Consider the following 21,774-nt stretch of genomic DNA (forward strand, 5'->3'; position numbering starts at 1 on the left):
ACCCCATACACACACAGATACACACACACACACACTCAGGGTATTCTTTGTTCACATGCATACGTATATAAGATGTCATATGTTAATGAACCTATGCATATTCATGTAACCACAATAAAAGAGCAGTGTTACGGGAGAGCGGACGAGAGCAACTGGGGTCAAGCGAAGGAATGGCGCCTGTCCAGTTCTCTCCCGTGCACGTGAAACATAAAGAATGTTGCCTACTCGTGTCTTGCTTGCTGTGTTATCACATTGCCTTCAACGTTCCAGCGAATAGGTTCAAGCTACAAACCTATCAATTTGAATACTCAAATGATCTTGCCCCTACTGGAAAACTTGGCGGTATTTTCATCACACGCACAAGCATAAACACAAAACAAAGCGAACACGCACATTTTAAAAAAAAAACAACCACAAACGGCACAAGAGCCACGGGTTTGGCACGCCTGGTTTATGGTTAGAAGTGAAATTAAGTGGTTGAACTTTGATTAATCACAAATATATAAACTATCAAAATGAAGTTGTTGTGTGATAAACAAATTCTCATGTAGTTCATTCTGATAGCAAAAACCAGATCATTTAAATTATTTTATTAACAACATTTATACCTAATATAATAAAAAAAATGAAAGATGCCTGTAAAAAGAAGTCGTGACGGACGATGATTTTTAAAACAAATTGTGTTGTGTCTGTGTTGTTGTGAATGAACCAGTCTTCAGATTTTCATCCTTTGCACCATCTGTTAATTTAGAAGAACAAAAAAAGAAGTTAAATCAAAACTCAAAGAAAAATGCATTTCGGTAACAGAACGTCTATTAAAATTTGTAATTATTAAGCTGTTCTTACTGTTTAAAAGAAGAGTGGACACTTATTTGTGTGTTTATGTAAGAAACACACCATGAGTTGTTCTGTCACATTGTGAGACAGTGTTGTGTGAGATCCACCAACCAGCTAGTAGAGAAACAAACCACCACAAAATGAGTTAAAGTTACTGTAAATTAACCTTCTCACACTGCAAGTGATGCTCTCTTCTTTTATGAACACATGGTTCTGAAAACAGTTTCAAATTCAGCAATTATTTTAAAAAAAATCCCTCTCTATACCAGATTAGACCATTATCCAAAGTTACTAAGGAAACTTATTAGTTATAGGTACACTTGTAAATCTGTAATTCTGAATTTTATTAAAATAGCTCAACAAAATAAATACTACTTCAAGTATTTTTACAAGAAAGATGTTGGTTCAGTTCAGGTTCTAGTTGTTTGTGTCATGTTTAGTTGCCCCAGACTGTATATTAGAGTTCTGTGACATACAAAGATATAAATATGTCTCTTGGGATGCTGTCTTTAAGGGTTACCACAGGGGATCATCTGTCTCCATCTCACCCTATTCCTTGCATCTGTCTTTAGCTAACAGTGTCATAGTGTCCACCAACACCCTGCTGGCCAACAGCACAGGTGGTGGGCGTGCCTCCACCAATCGTTCATGGCAATCTCATTCTTGACAATGAGCTTTTAATCAGATGCCTTTCCTGAGGCAAGCTTTTGCAGTTGTAACGAGAATGGTACTTGTCTTATTGCACTGTGCCAAGTATAACATTTGGTGGATTATAGCGTGGGGTTGTTTTTTAGGGGTTGGGCTCAGCCCCTTAGTTCCAGTGAAAGGAACTCTTAATGCTGACCTCAACCTGATAGAACAGGGGTGTCGAACTCCAGGCCTCGAGGGCCAGTGTCCTGCAGGTTTTAGATATCACCCTGGGTCAACACACCTGAATGAAATGATTAGTTCATTACCAGGCTTCTGGAGAACTTCAAGACATGTTGAGGAGGTAATTTAGCCATTTAAATCAGCTGTGTTGGATCAAGGACACATCTAAAACCTGCAGGACACCGGCCCTCGAGGCCTGGAGTTTGACACCTGTGTGATAGAACATGTTTGGGATGAATTTCACTAGCTGGGCCCACGTCCTCATTTTAGGTTTGACATCATTTTAGTAGGGAAACGTGAATGCTTGGACATGAATTGAGCTGCGGTTTGGGGAAGGCCTCGAAGGGGACTGGCGACGGCTCCCGGGCCTGGCAGATCCCCGTGTACTAAATAGAAGTGAAGAAGTTAAAGAATTGAAAACAAGGAGGGAGGGAGGGTGGGGCACGTAAACGAGAATGAAAAGCTTGCAGAACTGGGGTATCCTATATAGATGACAACCGGAAGGAGCGTGTTTGGAGGCGTGGTCCTGCTCCTGAAATTCCCATACATAATCTCCAATAGACAAAATGAAAAATATTAATCCCATCCGCCAACTCAGAGTACAGATACTTTAAATGCTTCCAATAAATATACACTATTAAAGAAGAAATAAAGGTTATAAGTGAAGTTCTGTTTTTATTATCATTGTTACCATCGAGATTGTTGCAAGGAGTGTACATTTTATTGAGTAGTAGATGTAGAACATGAAGTAGTAATACTGTATGTTACTGTGCATGGAACAGCTTAGACACAGATCTTAAATTTTGCAGGTGGAAAAAATAGAATATTTAAAACATAGTTTGTTTTATAGATCTGTTCACGTTTCTGTAAAGTATAGTAAAGTATCAGATCCCTAAAGGTCAAAAGTCAGTGCCATTTATTAAACATATTGTATTAAGTTATGACTCAGTTCAGCAACAGAAATCATGCAGTGGTGGATGAACTGGTCATTCATAACATGAAAGAGGCTTTTTTTCCAGTGTACCCTGGTTATGTGATACATTTGTTTGTAACATTAAAACTGATAAGGATATATTTGCTTCCTATTTGACTAGGCATACTATCTACCTCTAACATCATTGAATGTGGAAACAGGGACATTTTTTCAAGTCAGTACTTGGAAAATTTAATGTGAACTTAGCTGTTGATTGAAAATGGGACCACACTGATAAAAGGGCCAGATTATAATGACAAATGGAAACAAACAGCAACAAATTAAATCTAAATATTTTCAGAGCTGAGAGAAGCGTTAGAACTTACTTTAAACTAACGTGGCGAAGAAGTCCTTCTAAGGTCCTCATAGTTTAACAACCACACTTTCAGGGCAACCACTGCAAAATGTAATGTGCTGTGCATTCATTTATAGGGTAATGATGATTACTGTTCACAGGAACACCTGCAATTAAAACAAACATAATAACAAAAAACAAACAAAAAAACAGTTTTTTTCTGCTGTATGGATTTTCTTAAGCAAGATGTAAAATTAAAATCTTCTTCTGTATCAGTCATGATTGATTCACCTTAATACATTTGTAATATTGCACAAAACCTCATTATTGGATTTGAGGAGGACGAGAACACATTTACGTCATGATATAATCAGCAATGCAAAAGTCACTCCTGTTGACAGTTTTGGACTCGAGCAACAAGCCAGAGGACAGTGGGGAGGTTTATTCAAACACTCTGGATAGTTACCTGATATTTACAGTTAACAAAAATCTCGGCAAAGACTGTAAGTACTGAAGTTGAAATAAACTTTAAAAATAAACTTTATAAACTCTTGATATGATGATTAATTAGTACTGATTTTTTTACTTTTTTGCATGTTACAGACCATGGCACATGTGATTCATCTATCATTACTGCAGCTAGGTATGTTTATTGTTATAACAGTAACTTGTAATTTAAAAGATTACTTAAAAGGTCATAGGTTGGATCTAGCCATGCAGATCCATTTTAACACATTTCTATTTCACTATCTATTTCTTTATATTCTTCATTTTATTTACCAATGCATTAAACAAACAAATGTATCTATATATAATAAAACAAAGATGTTTTTAAAGTACATAAATAAATACATTTGCACTTGGAGAGAGATCTAACAGACAGTGGCACTGATCCCATCGCTTGGCTCTTTCTTTGGCATGGGAACGTTTTGGCAAAAAGGAAAATGGAAGAAAGGACAATGAAAAAAGAATAGTTACAAAAATACTGACTTTTGTACATGTTTTTGTTTATGTTTTTCTTACATCTGTGAATTATTTTATATTTATTGTAGAAGAAGAAAATTATCACTTTAGCAAACAACTAAATGCAAACTGTACTCAGACCTGATGTGATCTTCCTGTCCTACAGCAGTGAGCCTGCTGCCCTGTGTTTCAGCACCAGACTTTCCAAATGGAGAAATCAAAATCACTCCCTGTGATCTGTGCCCTGATGGATGGATTATTAAACAAAATTGCAACTGCACAGTTGGCAAATGGATTTTGAAATTTGAATGTGGTGTGCCCAGTGTTAACCAAGTCACACTGGAAGCCACTAAACTCAGTAACCCTGGGACGATTTCTGACACATGTATTGAAATCACATACACAACCAGCAGTTTTCTTTTGTCTATGCAGGTAGAAGCTGGTAAGAAATCTAAACTTCATAGCATATTCTCCTATTGACAGAATATTAGTCACAGTACTTGCTGTGACAAATTAATTCAGCAAGTACAAAATCTGAAGTGCCACATCAATTTTTAAAGTCACCTGCAGCCCCATGTGGATTCATTGTTTTGTTTCCTGTAGGGTGTGTAAAGATTTCTGGTGTTAATAACATTTGCAGAAGTTGCGACAGGAGAGTTACCTTTAGTCCTCCCAGCAACAAGGCAATCAACTGTATTTCAGGGTAAATATGTTTTTTGTGCATCAGTTTTTAAATATTATACTGGAGAAGATGTAGATTCGTTATCTTTTATAGAATCGTGTTTGTCACATGCTTTTTAAACAGCTCTGTATTTTTCTTTCAACAGAAAAAAGATACACATCTCAGTGTCTAAGCCAGATAAAAAAAAAGTTTTGCAAGATGTTCAAGAAGTATACGATATCAGTGACTGTATAGATGCTCAGACAGGCAAGTACTTTCGTCAGCACAATCAACCTTTCCAAAAAAAAAGGAATACTTAAAAACTGTATAGTTACAACAGGATTTTTTTTCTTGTGTAAAACTGAAATATGTTTTTAAAGTATACATTTTTTCATTTTTACTTTTTCTTCTTACATCCAGGTTCTTATCCAAGGCCCTGCAATGTTAATGTGACTACAACATCAGGTGGAAATTCAATTTTTCAGCCTGAAAGCAGTCATTTACTTTTAACATTATGTTATTAAAAGTATATGTAAATATCTTACAGTGCTGTAGACTCAATACTTTAATCTATACAAAACATCCCTGACTATCAGGGTGAGTCAGCAGAGCTTTGCATAAATAAGGAGACAGCAGGAAACTGTGACCTGTTGTAATATTAGCATATCTTAAATGTCACTTTGCTTTTTTGTCTCAAGTTCCAAACCTGGAGTTCTACCATGTAAACAAAAGTTGGATTGATGCCTTGGAGCAATGCCAGACAAACTACACCTCCCTGGTTGAAATCACCAACCAAACAGTGAATGATGAAGTGAAAAGTCTCCTGCAAAATGAGACACACCTGCAACAAGGGGTTTGGATTGGCCTGGAACGCTCAGTCTTTGGCAAAGATAGGGAGTGGATGTGGATTTCAAAGTCCAAAGACATTCATCCTGAGTGGAACAGAAGCATAGCTGACTCAAATAACCACTGTGCAAAGATGATCCTGACTGAGAAACAAGAAATTAAGCTGCTGGATGCCAACTGCCATGACAGACTACCTTTCATCTGTCAAGGTGAGCATTAAAGAACAGTCTGGTATAATATTATTATCAGTTTACTGCTTTAAAAAAAAAAACTAAAAATTAAAGGCCTGACCATAATGATGTAGATAGCTGAAAAATCTGAAAATATTAGTCTTACAGCCTGAAAGCAGAAGAGTTTCTCTTGTAGTGTTGAAACATGATGCTTTTATCTACCTATAAAAAGACTGTATGGCGTCTCTTAAAAATGAAGAAAATAAAACAATGACACAACTCATTGCTTTGGACATCAATTTTGTTGTTTTGGGTTACAGATTTTTGAGAAGATGCACCGTGACCTCTACTCTCATGTGGTGAAAAAAGTGACAGCATCAGGAAGACGCTCTAATCCAGTCATAAATAATATCAGTCAAATTACTATATCATTCCTATGATGAGTGTATGTAAACTTCTCACCATAGCTTTATGTAAAACTCTATTAGTTAAGGTTTGTTGTCATTTCTTTAAGTAGTCTTCAGGAATAGTTCTCCAGGCTTCTTGAAGGACATTTAAAGTTCTTCTTGGGATGTTGGCTGCCTTTTGTTTGTTTGCCTGTTAGATGATCCCACACTGCTTCAATAATGTTGAGATCCAGGTTCTGATATTCAGGTATGCTTTTACTGCATTGGCAATGTTTCACTTTCATACTGAAAAATGAAGCTGTTGCCAATCAGATGCTTTCCAGATCGTACTGCACCATGGATCAAAAGCCGATGGTACTTTTCTTTGTTCATAAATTCATTAATTTTGACAAGATCACCAACACGCCTATCTGCAGGCCCAAACCATGTCAGAGCCTCCACCATGTTTTACAGATGGCTGCAGACTCTCAGTGCTTTACCTCTCTCCTGACCTCCTCGATACACACCAACAATGATTTGAACCAACATTTTCAAATTTGGATTTATCACTCCATGCTGTCGTACATGTTTATTTATACTGGCTTGCTCACCTGGTATGAATAGTACAGTGGAGTAGATGAAGATCCATTTTGTTTATTTTTATCACACATTCCTTTTATTTGGGGTTTTAGAGTTTAGGGTTTTTTTACCTTTGTTCTATTAATATCTTTATTAATAAATGTCACCTTTATTGCACAAAATCCTGCCTCAAATGTGCCACATCATTTCCTGGTGCCTGACATTAACAATTACCCCGTTTGGGGTCTCAATGCGACATTTGCCAAACATCATAATCTACTACAAATATAAGGCTGTACTATTTTTAATGTAAAACAGCAATAGTGCATAAATAAAATATGAATGGAAATAATTTGAAATATTTGTATTATTGTCCTATTATTGCGATATATTATTCATGTTCATCTGGACGTGGCGTTTTGTGTCTCCCACAAAATGCTACAACAAGAAGAACTTTTGGAGATTTACTTACCTGGATGATTGAGCATGCATCAGGATTATTTGCATTATAACAATTATTTCAATACAATAGATTCTAATTATATATTTAAATATATTGATTAGACTATTTAACCAGTAAGACAAAGGAGCAGATGTGATCTGTTTTCTGTAGTTTGTACAACATCCTTCTTTCACTAACTCACTATAGGAGGTTACAGAGTGGTTTTCCTGCACGCCAGACTTCTGAATTTGCTACCCTGGTGCAGTTCTCTTTACAACTGTGTGCAAAGAAAACTGCACCAGCAGCAACAAACAGGTTTTAAAAAATGGAGATAAATCATTCAAGTATCATCAAGAAGTAGAGTCTCCTATGTCCTTTCTTGTAGACAGTGTTACATTTCCAGTCTAGTCTTAGTTGAGATGAACACTTGGGTAGTTGCAGTTCACCACCTGCAGGGCAGACTGAGTACAGCTGATACACTTTGTACATTTCCCATTGCCACACAAAAACGAATTCTTGCAAAATGGAAATTGTTTAAATTGGCCTTGTTCTTCCCAAAATCTGCCACCATCTCCTTCAGTTGTAAGTGACTCTAACCTCACCACTTCACAAAGTGATCCACGCGTTCCCTGTAGCATCTCTTTCCCACCTCCATAGGTGGACTGGCCATCGGGCATACCGGGCATTTGCCCAGTGGGCCGATGGGGATTTTTCGTTTTTATTGGCCGATGTTTTGTTTTTTGTTTTTTGTTGTTGTTGTTGTTTTTGTAACAGTATAAAAAATGAAAGGTTGTGGATTGACCAGATTCTGGCAGATGTGTAAAAATAACTCTGATGTTTGGTGGTGGCTATGGCGGAGCTTCCACAGAGGCTAGCAGGTGGATGAGGGAAAGGGAGGAAGGAGGAGGAGAGACCCGAGGTGGCCGCCGGCCGGCTGCGTTTTGTATTGAGCTGAAAAGGAACAAAGTTTGTCCCGTACTTCAGTTAGAATGATGAAAGACACAAAGTTGGAGTTATTCTGCGTCTTTACGCTGCACAGCTGCCTCTTCTTCTCTCATTCTCTCCCTTCCCTCTCCTGTTGCTACTTCAATCATGAAACTGATCAATGATCAACTGATCGGCTTTTCTGTCGCAACTCCCGCCTCTCTTTTTTTGTTTATCGCCCACTTTGCGCCAGAAAGAGGAAACCAGCAGATGTCGCGTTAAACAACAGCAGCGGGTTTAAGCTTGATCAGCTGTTGTTAGCAAGGGTGTAGATTTGGTTTTGGCATCGGTGGGGACGGATGATTCAGCCACCAAACCCTGCCCCGTTTCTTTTTTTTTTTCCTTTTTGTCTTTGCTTCTTGATAAAAAACGAGAAATATACTTGCCTACATATGCTATTCTACATGCTTTTAAACCATTTAAAATTACAATTCATAGTTTTTAATGTGCGTGTTCGCTTTGTTTGTGTTTACGCTTGTGCGTGTGATGAAAATACCGCCAAGTTTTCCAGTAGGGGCAAGATCATTTGAGTATTCAAATTATGTCATGCTCGCTCTCAAAACAGCAGGGAAAAAATGCACAGCAAAACAAAAATATGAAGAAGAACACAGAACATTTTTAACAGAGTGGGAGAGTTTTTTTTGTTTGTTTGTTTGTTGTTGTTGTTGAACGTAATGGCAAGTCATTCTGCCTGATATGTCAGGCATCATTAGCGCATTTCAAAGCTTCAGGTCTTCATTCAGCGCCGCTTCAGCTCACTCCATGCTAACATCGAGCAGGAATTTCCAAAGGGACTGAACTTCACAGGCACGAGTTGGTCACTTTGAAAAGTCAGGCAGAAAAGCAGATACAGTTTTTCCAAAAATATACGAAGTGCTCACTCTGACCTTCAAGCATGTGCTTATTTTAATGTCGCATTGGATGAGAGTTGTGACACACAAGACAAGCCTCAGTTGGCAGTATTTGCACGGTCTGTGTCAAACGATTGTATGATCAAAGAGGAACTCATTGATATTGTGCCATTAAAAGACACACCCCGAGGCATAGATGTGAAAGAAACAATGATGGCTGCGTTTGCGAAAAGCAAATCTGCACATAACTAATGCAATAGCTACGGATGGCGCTACTGCAAAAAAAGCTATTCATAAAACATAAACTTTTTAAAAATAAGTTTATTAAGATTTTTGATATAAAGGAAAAAACACAAACAGACAACACAACAGCAAGGGCAGAAACACACAAATAAGGCAAAAGGTTACACTGCAGCACAAGGGTGTAGATTTGGTTTTGGCATCGGTGGGGACGGATGATTCAACCACCAAACCCTGCCCTGTTTCTTTTTTTTTTCCTTTTTGTCTTTGCTTCTTGCTAAAAAACGAGAAATATACTTGCCTACATATGCTATTCTACATGCTTTTAAACCATTTAAAATTACAATTCATAGTTTTATATGTGAATTATATAATGTTAAATTACTATTAAACAAATGACTGACTAAGTATTTTAGACTTTAGTTTACTTCAGCCATATTCCATATAAATCAGGTATCATACAAAAATAAAAATAGCTTCAAATACAGTCATGACAATAAAAGAATATGACTTTAAGGACTTAACAACATTACTTCAGTTATAATACACCAACATCTCTTACACATTAGCACTAAGGGAACACTGAATGACCTGATGGTTTTTGTCCATAAAACTACTCATCTAAGATTACCACAAAGTAAAAGATCTCTCAGCAAAATTATGCAACATTTTAGGCACTATTGCCCCGATCAAATCAGTGAGCTGGGAGTTTTTACTCTAAACATGAACTACTGTTACAGCAACAGACATGGACTACTGGTGCCCCACACAACAACTCAATGTCCACTATGTGAAGGAGCCAAACACATGCCTTCTCCTCTCATTAACTGAGATAAACTGCTGGTATATTTGTTTTACATCTATACTGTCCAGTCTCCCCTGGTGGACATGGTACAGCCTCTGTAAACTAATAGCCTGGCTTGCTCGAGGCTGCCGTTTTCTCTGACAGTTTCAATCAAAATTAGAAAGGCTACTCTGAGACTGAGATAACTAATAGTGCTGCCTGTTGTGCAGTTAGTTTCCAAAACACGTTATTCATGGTTACATACAATTTTAGACTGATGTGGGCCAAAGCCTAGCATAGCCTGTAACGTTATTATGACGGACACATTGTATGAGTGAACTTCACTTTAAGTGACTTACAGGTTTCTTTGAAAAATACTTTCTTATATCCAGGTTCTTCCTTTTTGCTGCCATCCTCCTCTCCTCCTTGCACGTCCTTGCAGCGCAGGCTTGCCGCTGCTAAAACTAAACAGAGCTCCCTGAAAGGCACAGCCAGTCACATTGGCCATATTTGTCACATGAGGTAGGACTCCAGTAGAGAACGTAATTTAACTCTTTCTGCACCGCTGGGTGACTGAGACGCTGACAGATCGTTGTTTTTTTTTTCTTTTTATCGGGTTTGTTTTTCTTTATTAGAAGAGATCAAATTATTGGTGGGGACAATTCAATAATCGCTGGATATTGGTGGGGACTTGTCCCTTCCGTCCATGCCAAATCTACGCCCTTGGTTGTTAGAATGTATTTAATATTACTTTCTAGTATCAGCTGATGTTTGCTGCAGTGGCGTGTCTAGAAAATTTTTGTTGGGGGGGCCAGGTAGGGGCACAGATTTGGAGAAGGGTGGCAGATGTAATTGGCAGATAATGTTAAAAAAAAAAAATCTACCAACTAATAACTGAATTTGCTTTTGACTCTTATTAGAATGAGGTTTTAACCACTACGGTGCAAAGTTTTTAGATACTGCGTTGATGAAGTACAAGAGATACAATCACCCAGCAGACCCAGCAGAGGATGTACTTCCTGAGACAACTGGGGAAGTACAGTCTTCCACAGGAGCTGCTGATCCAGTTCTACACTGCAGTCATTGAGTCTGTCCTGTGCTCCTCCATCACAGTCTGGTATGGTGCAGTCACTAAACAGGACAGGTGCAGACTGCAGCGGACTGTACGGGCAGCAGAAAGGATCATCGGCGCCCCCCTGCCCTCCATCCAGGATCTGTACCTCTCAAGAACCAGGAAACGGGCAGGGAAAATCATCACAGACCCCTCACAGCCTGGACACAGACTTTTTGACCTGCTGCCCTCTGGCAGACGGTACAGAAGCCTGCAGACCAGGACCACCCGACACAGGAACAGTTTCTTTCCCCTCGCCATCTCCCTTCTAAACAGTTGAACTGTCACACTGCTCCCACTGCCAGACTGCAACTGCACCTTATGTACATTCTGTAGTATTCATTCCACCTCATTTCATTTCTGTATTTTATGTATATACGTTTAGATTAGTTATTTATAGTTGGTTTACACAGCTTTGTGTATGTATGTGTATGCATGTGTAATGTATATATAGATACGTGTGTGTGTGTGTGTGTGTGTGTGTGTGTGTGTGTGTGTGTCTGTGAGATTTACATTGCTGTGCTCGAGAGCCACCATCTACCGGAACCAAATTCCTTGTATTTGTCTGCACATATACTTGGCCAATAAACAAGATTCTGATTCTGATTCTGATCAGTGCTTAGTCAGTGTTTACTCAGCATTCAAGGACAGCAATATTTGCATAGTATTTTTACTGACATATAGTGCACATATGTTTTGGGCAAAAACATTTTTGAATAATAAAATACAAACATTTTTAACATACAATTGCCAAATTAGCCAATGCAAAACTTAATCTGCCTATTAAAAAAAGAAGATAATCTTCTTACAAACTGGTGTTTGATTTTGAAACAGGAAAAAAGTGGGGAAACAAATGAAAAGACTAACATTTGAATGAAACCTGAAAGCAAGTAAATACTTTCTATGCTGCCTTATGGTAAACTTTGGTAATATTGATATATAAAGAACAACACTGGCTGATGATGAAATACAGTCAGCTGGCATGGTGACACTGCCAGTATTAACCTGCAGGGCTGGACTGGGACAAAAAATTGGGCATTTTGACTACAGACCGGCCCACCAGGTATTAAAGCCATAAAGCCTTCAGATAATTGTTTAATAAAAGCTAGATATTTTAAATGAGAATAAGTAAGAAAAGTATTTCTTTGTGCCCCCCTTTCCCCGGTAATGCCCTACCTGGCCCCCTGGCATAACTTTGCTAGATCCGCCCCTGCACAGTTACCAGCTGTCAGCTACTTAGAAAAGGATCCTGGTGTTATTTGTCTCTCAGAAACAGTTCATAACTTCCCTTCAACTCATCCATGTCACCTAAAAGGTAAACCTGTTTCTCCATCACCTGTTCAGCTCTGATGATTCAGTAAGGACATCTCCTGGTTTCATCTTCATGTTTCCCTCTCACCACATATCCAAACCCATATCATGACCAGCAGTTTTTACAGCTGTGGCTCCAGCAAACATCAGCTGATACTAGAAATTAATATTAAATAAATTCTAACAACAGCTGATCAAGCTTAAACGTGCTGCTGTTGTTTAGCGCGACATCCACTGGTTTCCTCTTTCTGGCGCAAAGTGGGCGATAAATAAACAAAAAAAAAAAGCTGATCAGCTGATCATTGATCAGTTTCATGACTGAAGTAGCAACAGGAGAGAGAGGGGAGAGAATGAGAGAAGAAGAGGCAGCTGTGCAGCAAAGACACAGAATAACTCCAGCTTTGTGTCTTCTTTTCATTCTAGCTGAAGTTCGGGACAAACTGTGTCTCTTCTCAGCTCAATACAAAACCTGTAATATTTTCTCTGAATGAGGGACCATTCCATTTTTAAGGAGCCGTTGGCAACTCTACTAACTAACCTTATGAATAAAATAAAGTTCACCATCAGTAACATCACAGCACCCACCCAGCTGTATATAAACTCCATCATGCTAGCTAGCACGCAGTAAGAGTTATTGTAATTGACTGTAAAAAGTCAGCCCAACGAAAATAAACTCCACCTAAACTTGGTTTATATCTGACCCAGATAGACTGCAGGTCATAACTTCTTACCTGAAGTTCAGTTCACCTGACACTCGGACTGGCGGCTGCCTCGGGTCTCTCCTCCTCCTGCCTACCCTTCCCTCATCCACCTGCTAGCCGCCGTGGAAGCTCCGCCATGCTCGATGGCCAGTCCAGCTATGTTAACCTGTTAATCTTTCGCCGAAAAACTGTTTTCTGTGGTGCTGTCTTTCGTGCTTGGCTCTCCTACCTTTGCTAACATGATGCTCATAGCGCAGAAGCCGATGCTGCATTCACTTACACTCGGATATCTGAGCTTCACTGTGAAAACATAATCGTACATTTGATATTTCATTGGATTTTATTGGCTTCGGGGTGGCACCTGGGGTGGCCAGTCTGGTTGGGGGGGTGGCCTGTGCCCCGCTGGACACGCCACAGGTTTGCTGGAGCCACAGCCGTAAAAGCTGCTGGTCATGAAATCGGTTTGGATATCCTGGTGAGAGGGAAACATGAAGATGAAACCAGGAGATGTCCTTACTGAATCATCAGAGCTGAACAGGTGATGGAGAAACAGGTTTAACTTTTAGGTGACATGAATGAGTTGAAGGGAAGTTATGAACTGTTTCTGAGAGACAAATAACACCAGGATCCTTTTTTACGTAGCTGACAGCTGGTAACTGTGCAGGGGCGGGTCCAGGGCTGGACTGGGACAAAAAATCGGCCGGGCATTTTGACTAGAGACTGGCCCACCAGGTATTATAGGAAAAGCCATAAAGCCTTTGAATGAAAACGAACACTAATCATGACCATTTCAGTGTGCTGCTAAAGTACTGTAGGTGTGAACAAAAAAGTGCTGCCGACAACCGGAGAGGAAGAAAAGGTCCAAGAATCAAATATTCTTTTAGTATGATAGTTAAAAACTGGGAATCCATATAAATGTATTACAGACATTGAGAACAGTTTGAAAGAAATTTTAAATCAAAGTATTCAAGGGAATTTTTTAGCTGTGGCGTGTCCAGCGGGGTGGCCTGGGGGGGCACAGGCCACCCCCCCAACCAGACTGGCCACCCCGAAGCTAAAACAATAAAATCCAATGAAATATCAAATGTACGATTATGTTTTCACAGTGAAGCTCACATATCCGAGTGTAAGTGAATGCAGCATCGGCTTCTGCGCTATGAGCATCATGTTAGCAAAGGTAGGAGAGCCAAGCACAAATGACAGCACCAAAGAAAACAGTTTTTCGGCGAAAGATTAACAGTTTAACATAGCTGGACTGGCCATCGAGCATGGCGGAGCTTCCACAGAGGCCAGTGGGTGGATGAGGGAAAGGGGAGGCAGGAGGAGGAGAGACCCGAGGCAGCCGCCAGTCCGAGTGTCAGTTGAACTGAACTTCAGGTAAGAAGTTATGACCTGCAGTCTATCTGGGTCAGATATACAGGGAGTGCAGAATTATTAGGCAAATGAGTATTTTGTCCACATCATCCTCTTCATGCATGTTGTCTTACTCCAAGCTGTATAGGCTCGAAAGCCTACTACCATTTAAGCATATTAGGTGATGTGCATCTCTGTAATGAGAAGGGGTGTGGTCTAATGACATCAACACCCTATATCAGGTGTGCATAATTATTAGGCAACTTCCTTTCCTTTGGCAAAATGGGTCAAAAGAAGGACTTGACAGGCTCGGAAAAGTCAAAAATAGTGAGATATCTTGCAGAGGGATGCAGCAGTCTTAAAATTGCAAAGCTTCTGAAGCGTGATCATCGAACAATCAAGCGTTTCATTCAAAATAGTCAACAGGGTCGCAAGAAGCGTGTGGAAAAACCAAGGCGCAAAATAACTGCCCATGAACTGAGAAAAGTCAAGCGTGCAGCTGCCAAGATGCCACTTGCCACCAGTTTGGCCATATTTCAGAGCTGCAACATCACTGGAGTGCCCAAAAGCACAAGGTGTGCAATACTCAGAGACATGGCCAAGGTAAGAAAGGCTGAAAGACGACCACCACTGAACAAGACACACAAGCTGAAACGTCAAGACTGGGCCAAGAAATATCTCAAGACTGATTTTTCTACGGTTTTATGGACTGATGAAATGAGAGTGAGTCTTGATGGGCCAGATGGATGGGCCCGTGGCTGGATTGGTAAAGGGCAGAGAGCTCCAGTCCGACTCAGACGCCAGCAAGGTGGAGGTGGAGTACTGGTTTGGGCTGGTATCATCAAAGATGAGCTTGTGGGGCCTTTTCGGGTTGAGGATGGAGTCAAGCTCAACTCCCAGTCCTACTGCCAGTTTCTGGAAGACACCTTCTTCAAGCAGTGGTACAGGAAGAAGTCTGCATCCTTCAAGGAAAACATGATTTTCATGCAGGACAATGCTCCATCACACGCGTCCAAGTACTCCACAGCGTGGCTGGCAAGAAAGGGTATAAAAGAAGAAAAACTAATGACATGGCCTCCTTGTTCACCTGATCTGAACCCCATTGAGAACCTGTGGTCCATCATCAAATGTGAGATTTACAAGGAGGGAAAACAGTACACCTCTCTGAACAGTGTCTGGGAGGCTGTGGTTGCTGCTGCACGCAATGTTGATGGTGAACAGATCAAAACACTGACAGAATCCATGGATGGCAGGCTTTTGAGTGTCCTTGCAAAGAAAGGTGGCTATATTGGTCGCTGATTTGTTTTTGTTTTGTTTTTGAATGTCAGAAATGTATATTTGTGAATGTGGAGATGTTATATTGGTTTCACTGGTAAAAATAAATAATTGAAATGGGTATATATTTGTTTTTTGTTAAGTTGCCTAATAATTATGCACAGTAATAGTCACCTGCACACACAGATATCCCCCTAAAATAGCTAAAACTAAAAACAAACTAAAAACTACTTCCAAAAACATTCAGCTTTGATATTGATGAGTTTTTTGGGTTCATTGAGAACATGGTTGTTGTTCAATAATAAAATTATTCCTCAAAAATACAACTTGCCTAATAATTCTGCACTGCCTGTAAACCAAGTTTAGGTGGAGTTTATTTTTGTTGCACTGACTTTTTAGTCAGTTACAATAACTCATACTGCGTACTAGCTAGCATGACGGAGTTTCTATACAGCTGGGTGGGTGCTGTGATGTTACTGATGGTGAACTTTATTTTATTCATAAGTTTAGTTAGAGTTGCCAACGGCTCCTTAAAAACTGAATGGTCCCTCATTCAGAGACAATATTACAGGTTTTGTATTGAGCTGAGAAGAGACGCAGTTTGTCCCGTACTTAAGCTATAATGAAAAAGACACAAAGCTGGAGTTATTCTGTGTCTTTGCTGCACAGCTGCCTCTTCTTCTCTCATTCTCTCCCCCTCCCTCTCCTGTTGCTACTTCAATCATGAAACTGATCAATGATCAGCTGATCGGCTTTTCTCTTGTTTGTTTATCGCCCACTTTGTGCCATAAAGAGGAAACCAGCGGATGTTGCTCTGAACAACAGCAGCGCGTTTAAGCTTGATCAGCTGTTGTTAGAATTTATTTAATATTAATTTCTAGTATCAGCTGATGTTTGCTGGAGCCACAGCTGTAAAGCTGCTGGTCATGATGTCGGTTTGGATATGTGGTGAGAGGGAAACATGAAGATGAAACCAGGAGATGTCCTTACTGAATCATCAGAGCTGAACAGGTGATGGAGAAACAGGTTTAACTTTTAGGTGACATGAATGAGTTGAAGGGAAGGTATGAACTGTTTCTGAGAGACAAATAACGCCAGGATCCTTTTCTATGTAGCTGACAGCTGGTAACTGTGCAGGGGCGGATCTAGCAAAGTTATGCCAGGGGGTCAGGTAGGGCATTAACAGGGAAAGGGGGGCACAAAGAAATACTTTTCTTTCTTATTCTCATTTAAAATATCTAGCTTTTATTAAATAATTATCTGAATCTTGCGAACAAAGTTTTTATCTGATGTAAAATGTATAGAAATCATACATATACCAAAAAGACAGTGTACATCACTGTCACAACACCGTTTGTTTTCATTCAAAGGTTTTATGGCTTTAATACCTGGTGGGCCGGTCTCTGGTCAAAATTTGTCCCAGTCCAGCCCTGCAGGTTAATACTGGCAGTGTCACCATGCCAGCTGACTGTATTTCATCATCAGCCAGTGTTGTTCTTTATACATCAATATTACCAAAGTTTATCATAAGGCAGCATAGAAAGTATTTACTTTCTTTCAGGTTTCATCCAAATGTTAGTCTTTTCAGTTGTTTCCCCACTTTTTTCCTGTTTCAAAATCAAACACCAGTTTGTGAGAAGATTATCTTCTTTTTTTAATAGGCAGATAAAATTTTGCATTGGCTAATTTGCCAATTGTATCTTAAAAATGTTTGTATTTTAATATTCAAAAATGTTTTTGCCCAAAACATATGTGCACTATATGTCAGTAAAAATACTATGCAAATATTGCTGTCCTTGAATGCTGAATAAACACTGACAAAGCACTGATTGTATCTCTTGTACTTTATCAACGCAGTATCTAAAAACTTTGCACCGTAGTGGTTAAAACCTCATTCTAATAAGAGTCAAAAGCAAATTCAGTTATTAGGTTTACAGGGTTATTGAATGATGGTTAACTGTTGGTAGAATTTTTTTTTTTTTAACATTATCTGGCAATTACATCTGCCACTCTTCTCCAAATCTGTGCCCCTACCTGGCCCCCCCAACAAAAATTTTCTAGACACGCCACTGTTTTTTAGCCTTTATTTGATAGAGACAGTGTAGACAGACAGGAAGGAAGGGAGAGAAAAAAGGAGGAGACATGCAAAAAAGGGCCATGGATCGGACTCAAACCCAGGCCGCTACCCTGCAGCCATGCGGCACATGGTGCCTTCTCACTCACTGAGCTAAACTGGCGCCCAGTGAAGTTCATAACCTGTTTGGTTCTGCGCCATTTGAAAGATGAAGCTGAATTATTTGGGGCTGAATCCACTTCCGTCTCATCTTCAGCACAGGTCCTGAAATATGAAAAGGAAAATTTACAAATAGCTCAAGGTTTCTGAAAGGTGTGTGAAGTAATTAAAGATAAATAAAATAATCCTGTATTACAGTTTTATAACATTTGCATACAATTAAAAAGAGTTATTTATTAATTACTGGAAGGGTCTACAGTAAGTGTAGGCAGTGCTTTGTAAATGCAGAGAGAAAGAGATAACACAGCTTAAAAAATTACTTGCATTACTTGGGCTACCTTTGTACTTACATTTGATTCTCCTATTGTGCAATAGTCCTGCTGGCACCTTCACACTTCATGGCTCTCTTCTCTTGTGCTCTCTTTCAAACACCCGAGTTTGTGTTTAGGACCTCAAAGAAACATGAGCCTGATGCATTGCCTCCAGTGAACAGAGTCTCATTGTGCACTTTAAAGGTATGGTCAGTAGAGCCCAACTAAAAGTAAAGATATAATGATAGAAAACATGTTAGAATGAAAAAGAAGTGTAAGTGCTTATATTTGTGCTCATACTTCTGCTCAGTGCTTCAAACAACAATACCAACCTTTGCCTCCAAGCTGGCCACCCTGTTTGCAAGCATCTTATCATTGGTTTGGGCGTTGTCCAACCTGAGCTGAAGTAGCACTTTTTCCATGATAATAGCCTGCATTTCCCGCTCTTTGACCTCCAGAGACCGTTTGAGTCCATCCAGCTGCTCTTTCTGGAGAAGCTGCTTCTTGCTTTTGTAATGACTCACAGCCTTCTCCATCTGTACCACATCAAGTATTCACAAAGTGTAGCTAAATCCAGTGGAGTGGTTTGGTTGAAACTAGATTAAAACCAATATTGGTCTTAAAAAATTATATATTTTAAAATAAAAAAAACATACTAACGGAAAATGGGTTTAGCTACATTTTGGACAGTGTTTCCGGTGTTATGTTATCGTAACATATGTCGCTAAATAGACTTTGGTGAACAGGTTTTACAAACAGGGGCGGATCTAGAGAAATTTTCTTAGGGTGGCATGAGGGTGGCAAAGAAATCAAATGGGGTGGCAAAATCAAAGCCCCCCCCCCCCCCCAAACACATATGCAGGTGGTTACATATGGTTAAAATGATTCAAATGCAGTAAGTATACACGTTATAGTCTATAACTTAATTACTGTCTGTAGCCCACATAATTACACACTTTAGTTACATAAAACATGTGAGTTTTGATTTTATGTACTGTATAGCCTGTATAATAAATAAATATGTAGCCCAATAAGTATAAAATCCAGAAAGCTACACAACATGGGGCGGTTCATTTACAAACACAAGTCTAACTTAAGTTTCACACTGTTTTTTGTTAGAAAACAATCACATTGTTACATGCTTAAATTACACAAAATGTCAGAAATCTGCACCGTCATGAACAAAAATTTAAACCTAATTTTTCATGATTTGTTGGATTAACCCACTGAGGTCTGAAATACAACCGGCCATTTTTGACTCCTGTTGAGTTTACGTTTGTATTTCACCCTCAAATTTTTTCATTTTATTTTTTTCCCCTTGCCTTGTTTGGCATCATTCTTTTCAGCTCAACTGAATTTAGTTGTTATTTTCACTGACATACTGCATTAGTATTACTGATCTGAAATCACACAAAGAACTTAAAATCCTAGTAGTATTTTTTACTGTAAAAACAAAACCCACAGACATGTTGAGTACATTTTTATAACTTGAAATGCAAATATAATATAAATGTACATTTTGTAAACATATACAACTATTTATCTAAAAATGCAGCCGATACACCTGCCATTTTTTTCATTTTCTACAACCATCCATCCATCCATCCATCCATCCATCTTCATCCGCTTTATCCGAGGCCGGGTCGCGGGGGCAGCAGCCTAAGCAGAGAAGCCCAGACCTCCCTCTCCCCAGCCACCTCCTCCAGCTTATCCGGGGGAACACCAAGGCGTTCCCAGGCCAGCCGAGAGATATAAACTCTCCAGCGTGTCCTGGGTCTGCCCTGGGGCCTCCTCCCGGTGGGACATGCCCGGAACACCTCACCCAGGAGGCGCCCAGGAGGCATCCTTGTCAGATGCCCGAACCACCTCAACTGGCTCCTTTCGATGTGGAGGGATTTCTACAACCATTTAAAAATATTACTAAAACTAAAATGAGAGAACAATCAGGTGTAGCAATAAGATGCCCCACAAATGATGTGTGCCAGTAAAAAAAAGTTTGTCCACCAAAAGACAGAGGAGAACAGCACAGGGATAAACCTGCAGGTCTGACAACAGCAGGTGTATCACTCCGCTGGTTTTCTACTTAGTGACAGTGTTTACAAATGTGCCTTTGTGACATTCATTAGTGCCCTCACTGACACACAAAACAAAACAACTACACAACATAACAGATACACAAGACAACACAACACACTAAGTATACACTCCACACTAAACGTCACAAATCTCCCACATCTAAAAACTCTCTCTCTCTCTCTCTCTCACTCGCTCGCTCTGTCTCGCTGCCGTTACCGTCACTCCCAAAACTTTTCCCTCTTTCTAAACATCCAAATCCCACGTGTTGACTTTTTTTTTTTAATTGGTCGACATGGTACAGTTTTCCACCGACAGGAAAGAGGTGGCTTTTTTTCCCCCTTTCTTTACTGTTTTCGCGCTGTCCTTAGAAAACGCTTAAAACACACACACACAAAAACGTGATGACAGTATTTAGAAAAAAGCGTGGCTTATATATATTATCATAACTCTGGATTTACTGGCCTGTAATTAAAATTTAAAAACTTTGAAGTCCGAACTTTCAATGTGGGCTGAAATAGAGACTCAGCGTGGCTGCAGCTTGTTGCTATGTCAGCTTACATCAGTCATGTGATTTGGAGGTGCAGCGTGTTGGTGGACCACAGAGGGTTAATAACACTCACCTTCCTTCCATTTCCAGAGTGTAACATCCAACCACCTGTGTAAAATCCGAAATTCCCATGGTGTTGTTCAAAATGTGCTCTGGCACAATCATAAACATCGCTTGCTACTGAAAACAAGAAAAAAGCTGGTCTTGCTATGGGCTGAACCATTTGTTAATGATGCAGGGGGGGAACACTATCCAATATATTCAGTTTTAGCATTTATATTCACTGTTGACTGTAACTACACTCAAACTGTTAATGCTATCTTATTTTAATAAACAACACTGTCATATGCAAAACTGGGGTGGCATTTGGGGTGGCAAGGGATCATTTTAGGGTGGCACTTGCCACCCCATGCCACCCTTCTAGATCTGCCCCTGATTACAAAGGGGTTATATATAAAATTAAAAAATTACCTGTTTCTCAAGTATCTTTGTAACTGGTTACATTATAACCAATCAGCTCCCTTTTGTCACTTAAAATATGTTTACAGAACTATTTTTGCATTTGTTGCAATTTCAGCTGTCCTCTTGGCCAAATTACTCTTAAAAGAGACATTTTTAAAGTGAACAGGAATTTTTTTTTTAAGTGCATAAATAAAGGTTATATAAAAGTCACTGCCAAAAACTGATTGCGGCTTCTACCTTGTTACAGGAATGTTGTTTGTTGCTCAAGATGACTTGATATCATTGATGAGGGATACATTTGACATATGTTTCACATATTATAGACCAATAAGTTATTTATACAGTTTAAATACAAGCAATCAGTTTTTGGCAAATACTGGAAATCAGTTTTTAGCAGACAATCACTTTTTGGCACAACACCGGCATGCAGTAGCTAGCGAGCTGATTGGAGACCAAAACAGCCAGTCAGAATTTTTGCACCCAAGTCTGTGATTGGTTGATTTTGTGGCACAT

The 21,774-nt window shown here is 39.5% G+C and overlaps 1 protein-coding gene and 2 long non-coding RNA genes across 3 annotated transcripts; 2 read left to right on the forward strand and 1 right to left on the reverse strand.

The window, feature by feature from the left end:
• The first annotated feature begins 3,382 nt into the window (after positions 1–3,382).
• LOC109205075 (uncharacterized) lies at positions 3,383–4,857 on the forward strand. The gene is made up of 5 exons (XR_002064548.1): positions 3,383–3,478; positions 3,579–3,618; positions 4,105–4,380; positions 4,542–4,641; positions 4,766–4,857. It is a non-coding gene; the product is annotated as an uncharacterized LOC109205075 (long non-coding RNA).
• LOC102078794 (regenerating islet-derived protein 3-alpha-like) lies at positions 4,855–6,133 on the forward strand. Its single transcript, XM_013273834.2, has 4 exons — positions 4,855–4,870; positions 5,020–5,064; positions 5,298–5,654; positions 5,936–6,133. The coding sequence occupies exons 1-4, from the start codon at positions 4,855–4,857 to the stop codon at positions 5,941–5,943; spliced, it is 426 nt and encodes a 141-aa protein (XP_013129288.1). The 3' UTR covers positions 5,944–6,133.
• Positions 6,134–17,719: 11,586 nt separating this feature from the next.
• On the reverse strand, positions 17,720–18,704 carry LOC106098521 (uncharacterized). Its single transcript, XR_001224771.2, has 3 exons — positions 18,509–18,704; positions 18,216–18,400; positions 17,720–17,970 (listed from the first exon to the last, which is right to left on the reverse strand). It is a non-coding gene; the product is annotated as an uncharacterized LOC106098521 (long non-coding RNA).
• Between the last annotated feature and the right edge of the window lie 3,070 nt (positions 18,705–21,774).

This window comes from Oreochromis niloticus, linkage group LG14, assembly GCF_001858045.2.
Source record: "Oreochromis niloticus isolate F11D_XX linkage group LG14, O_niloticus_UMD_NMBU, whole genome shotgun sequence".
NCBI lineage: Eukaryota > Metazoa > Chordata > Actinopteri > Cichliformes > Cichlidae > Oreochromis > Oreochromis niloticus.

Coding starts and splice junctions, on each gene's coding strand:
- LOC102078794 (XM_013273834.2), top strand. Junction 5,065..5,297: donor TAATGTGACTACAACATCAG/GTGGAAATTCAA, acceptor TTTTGTCTCAAG/TTCCAAACCTGGAGTTCTAC.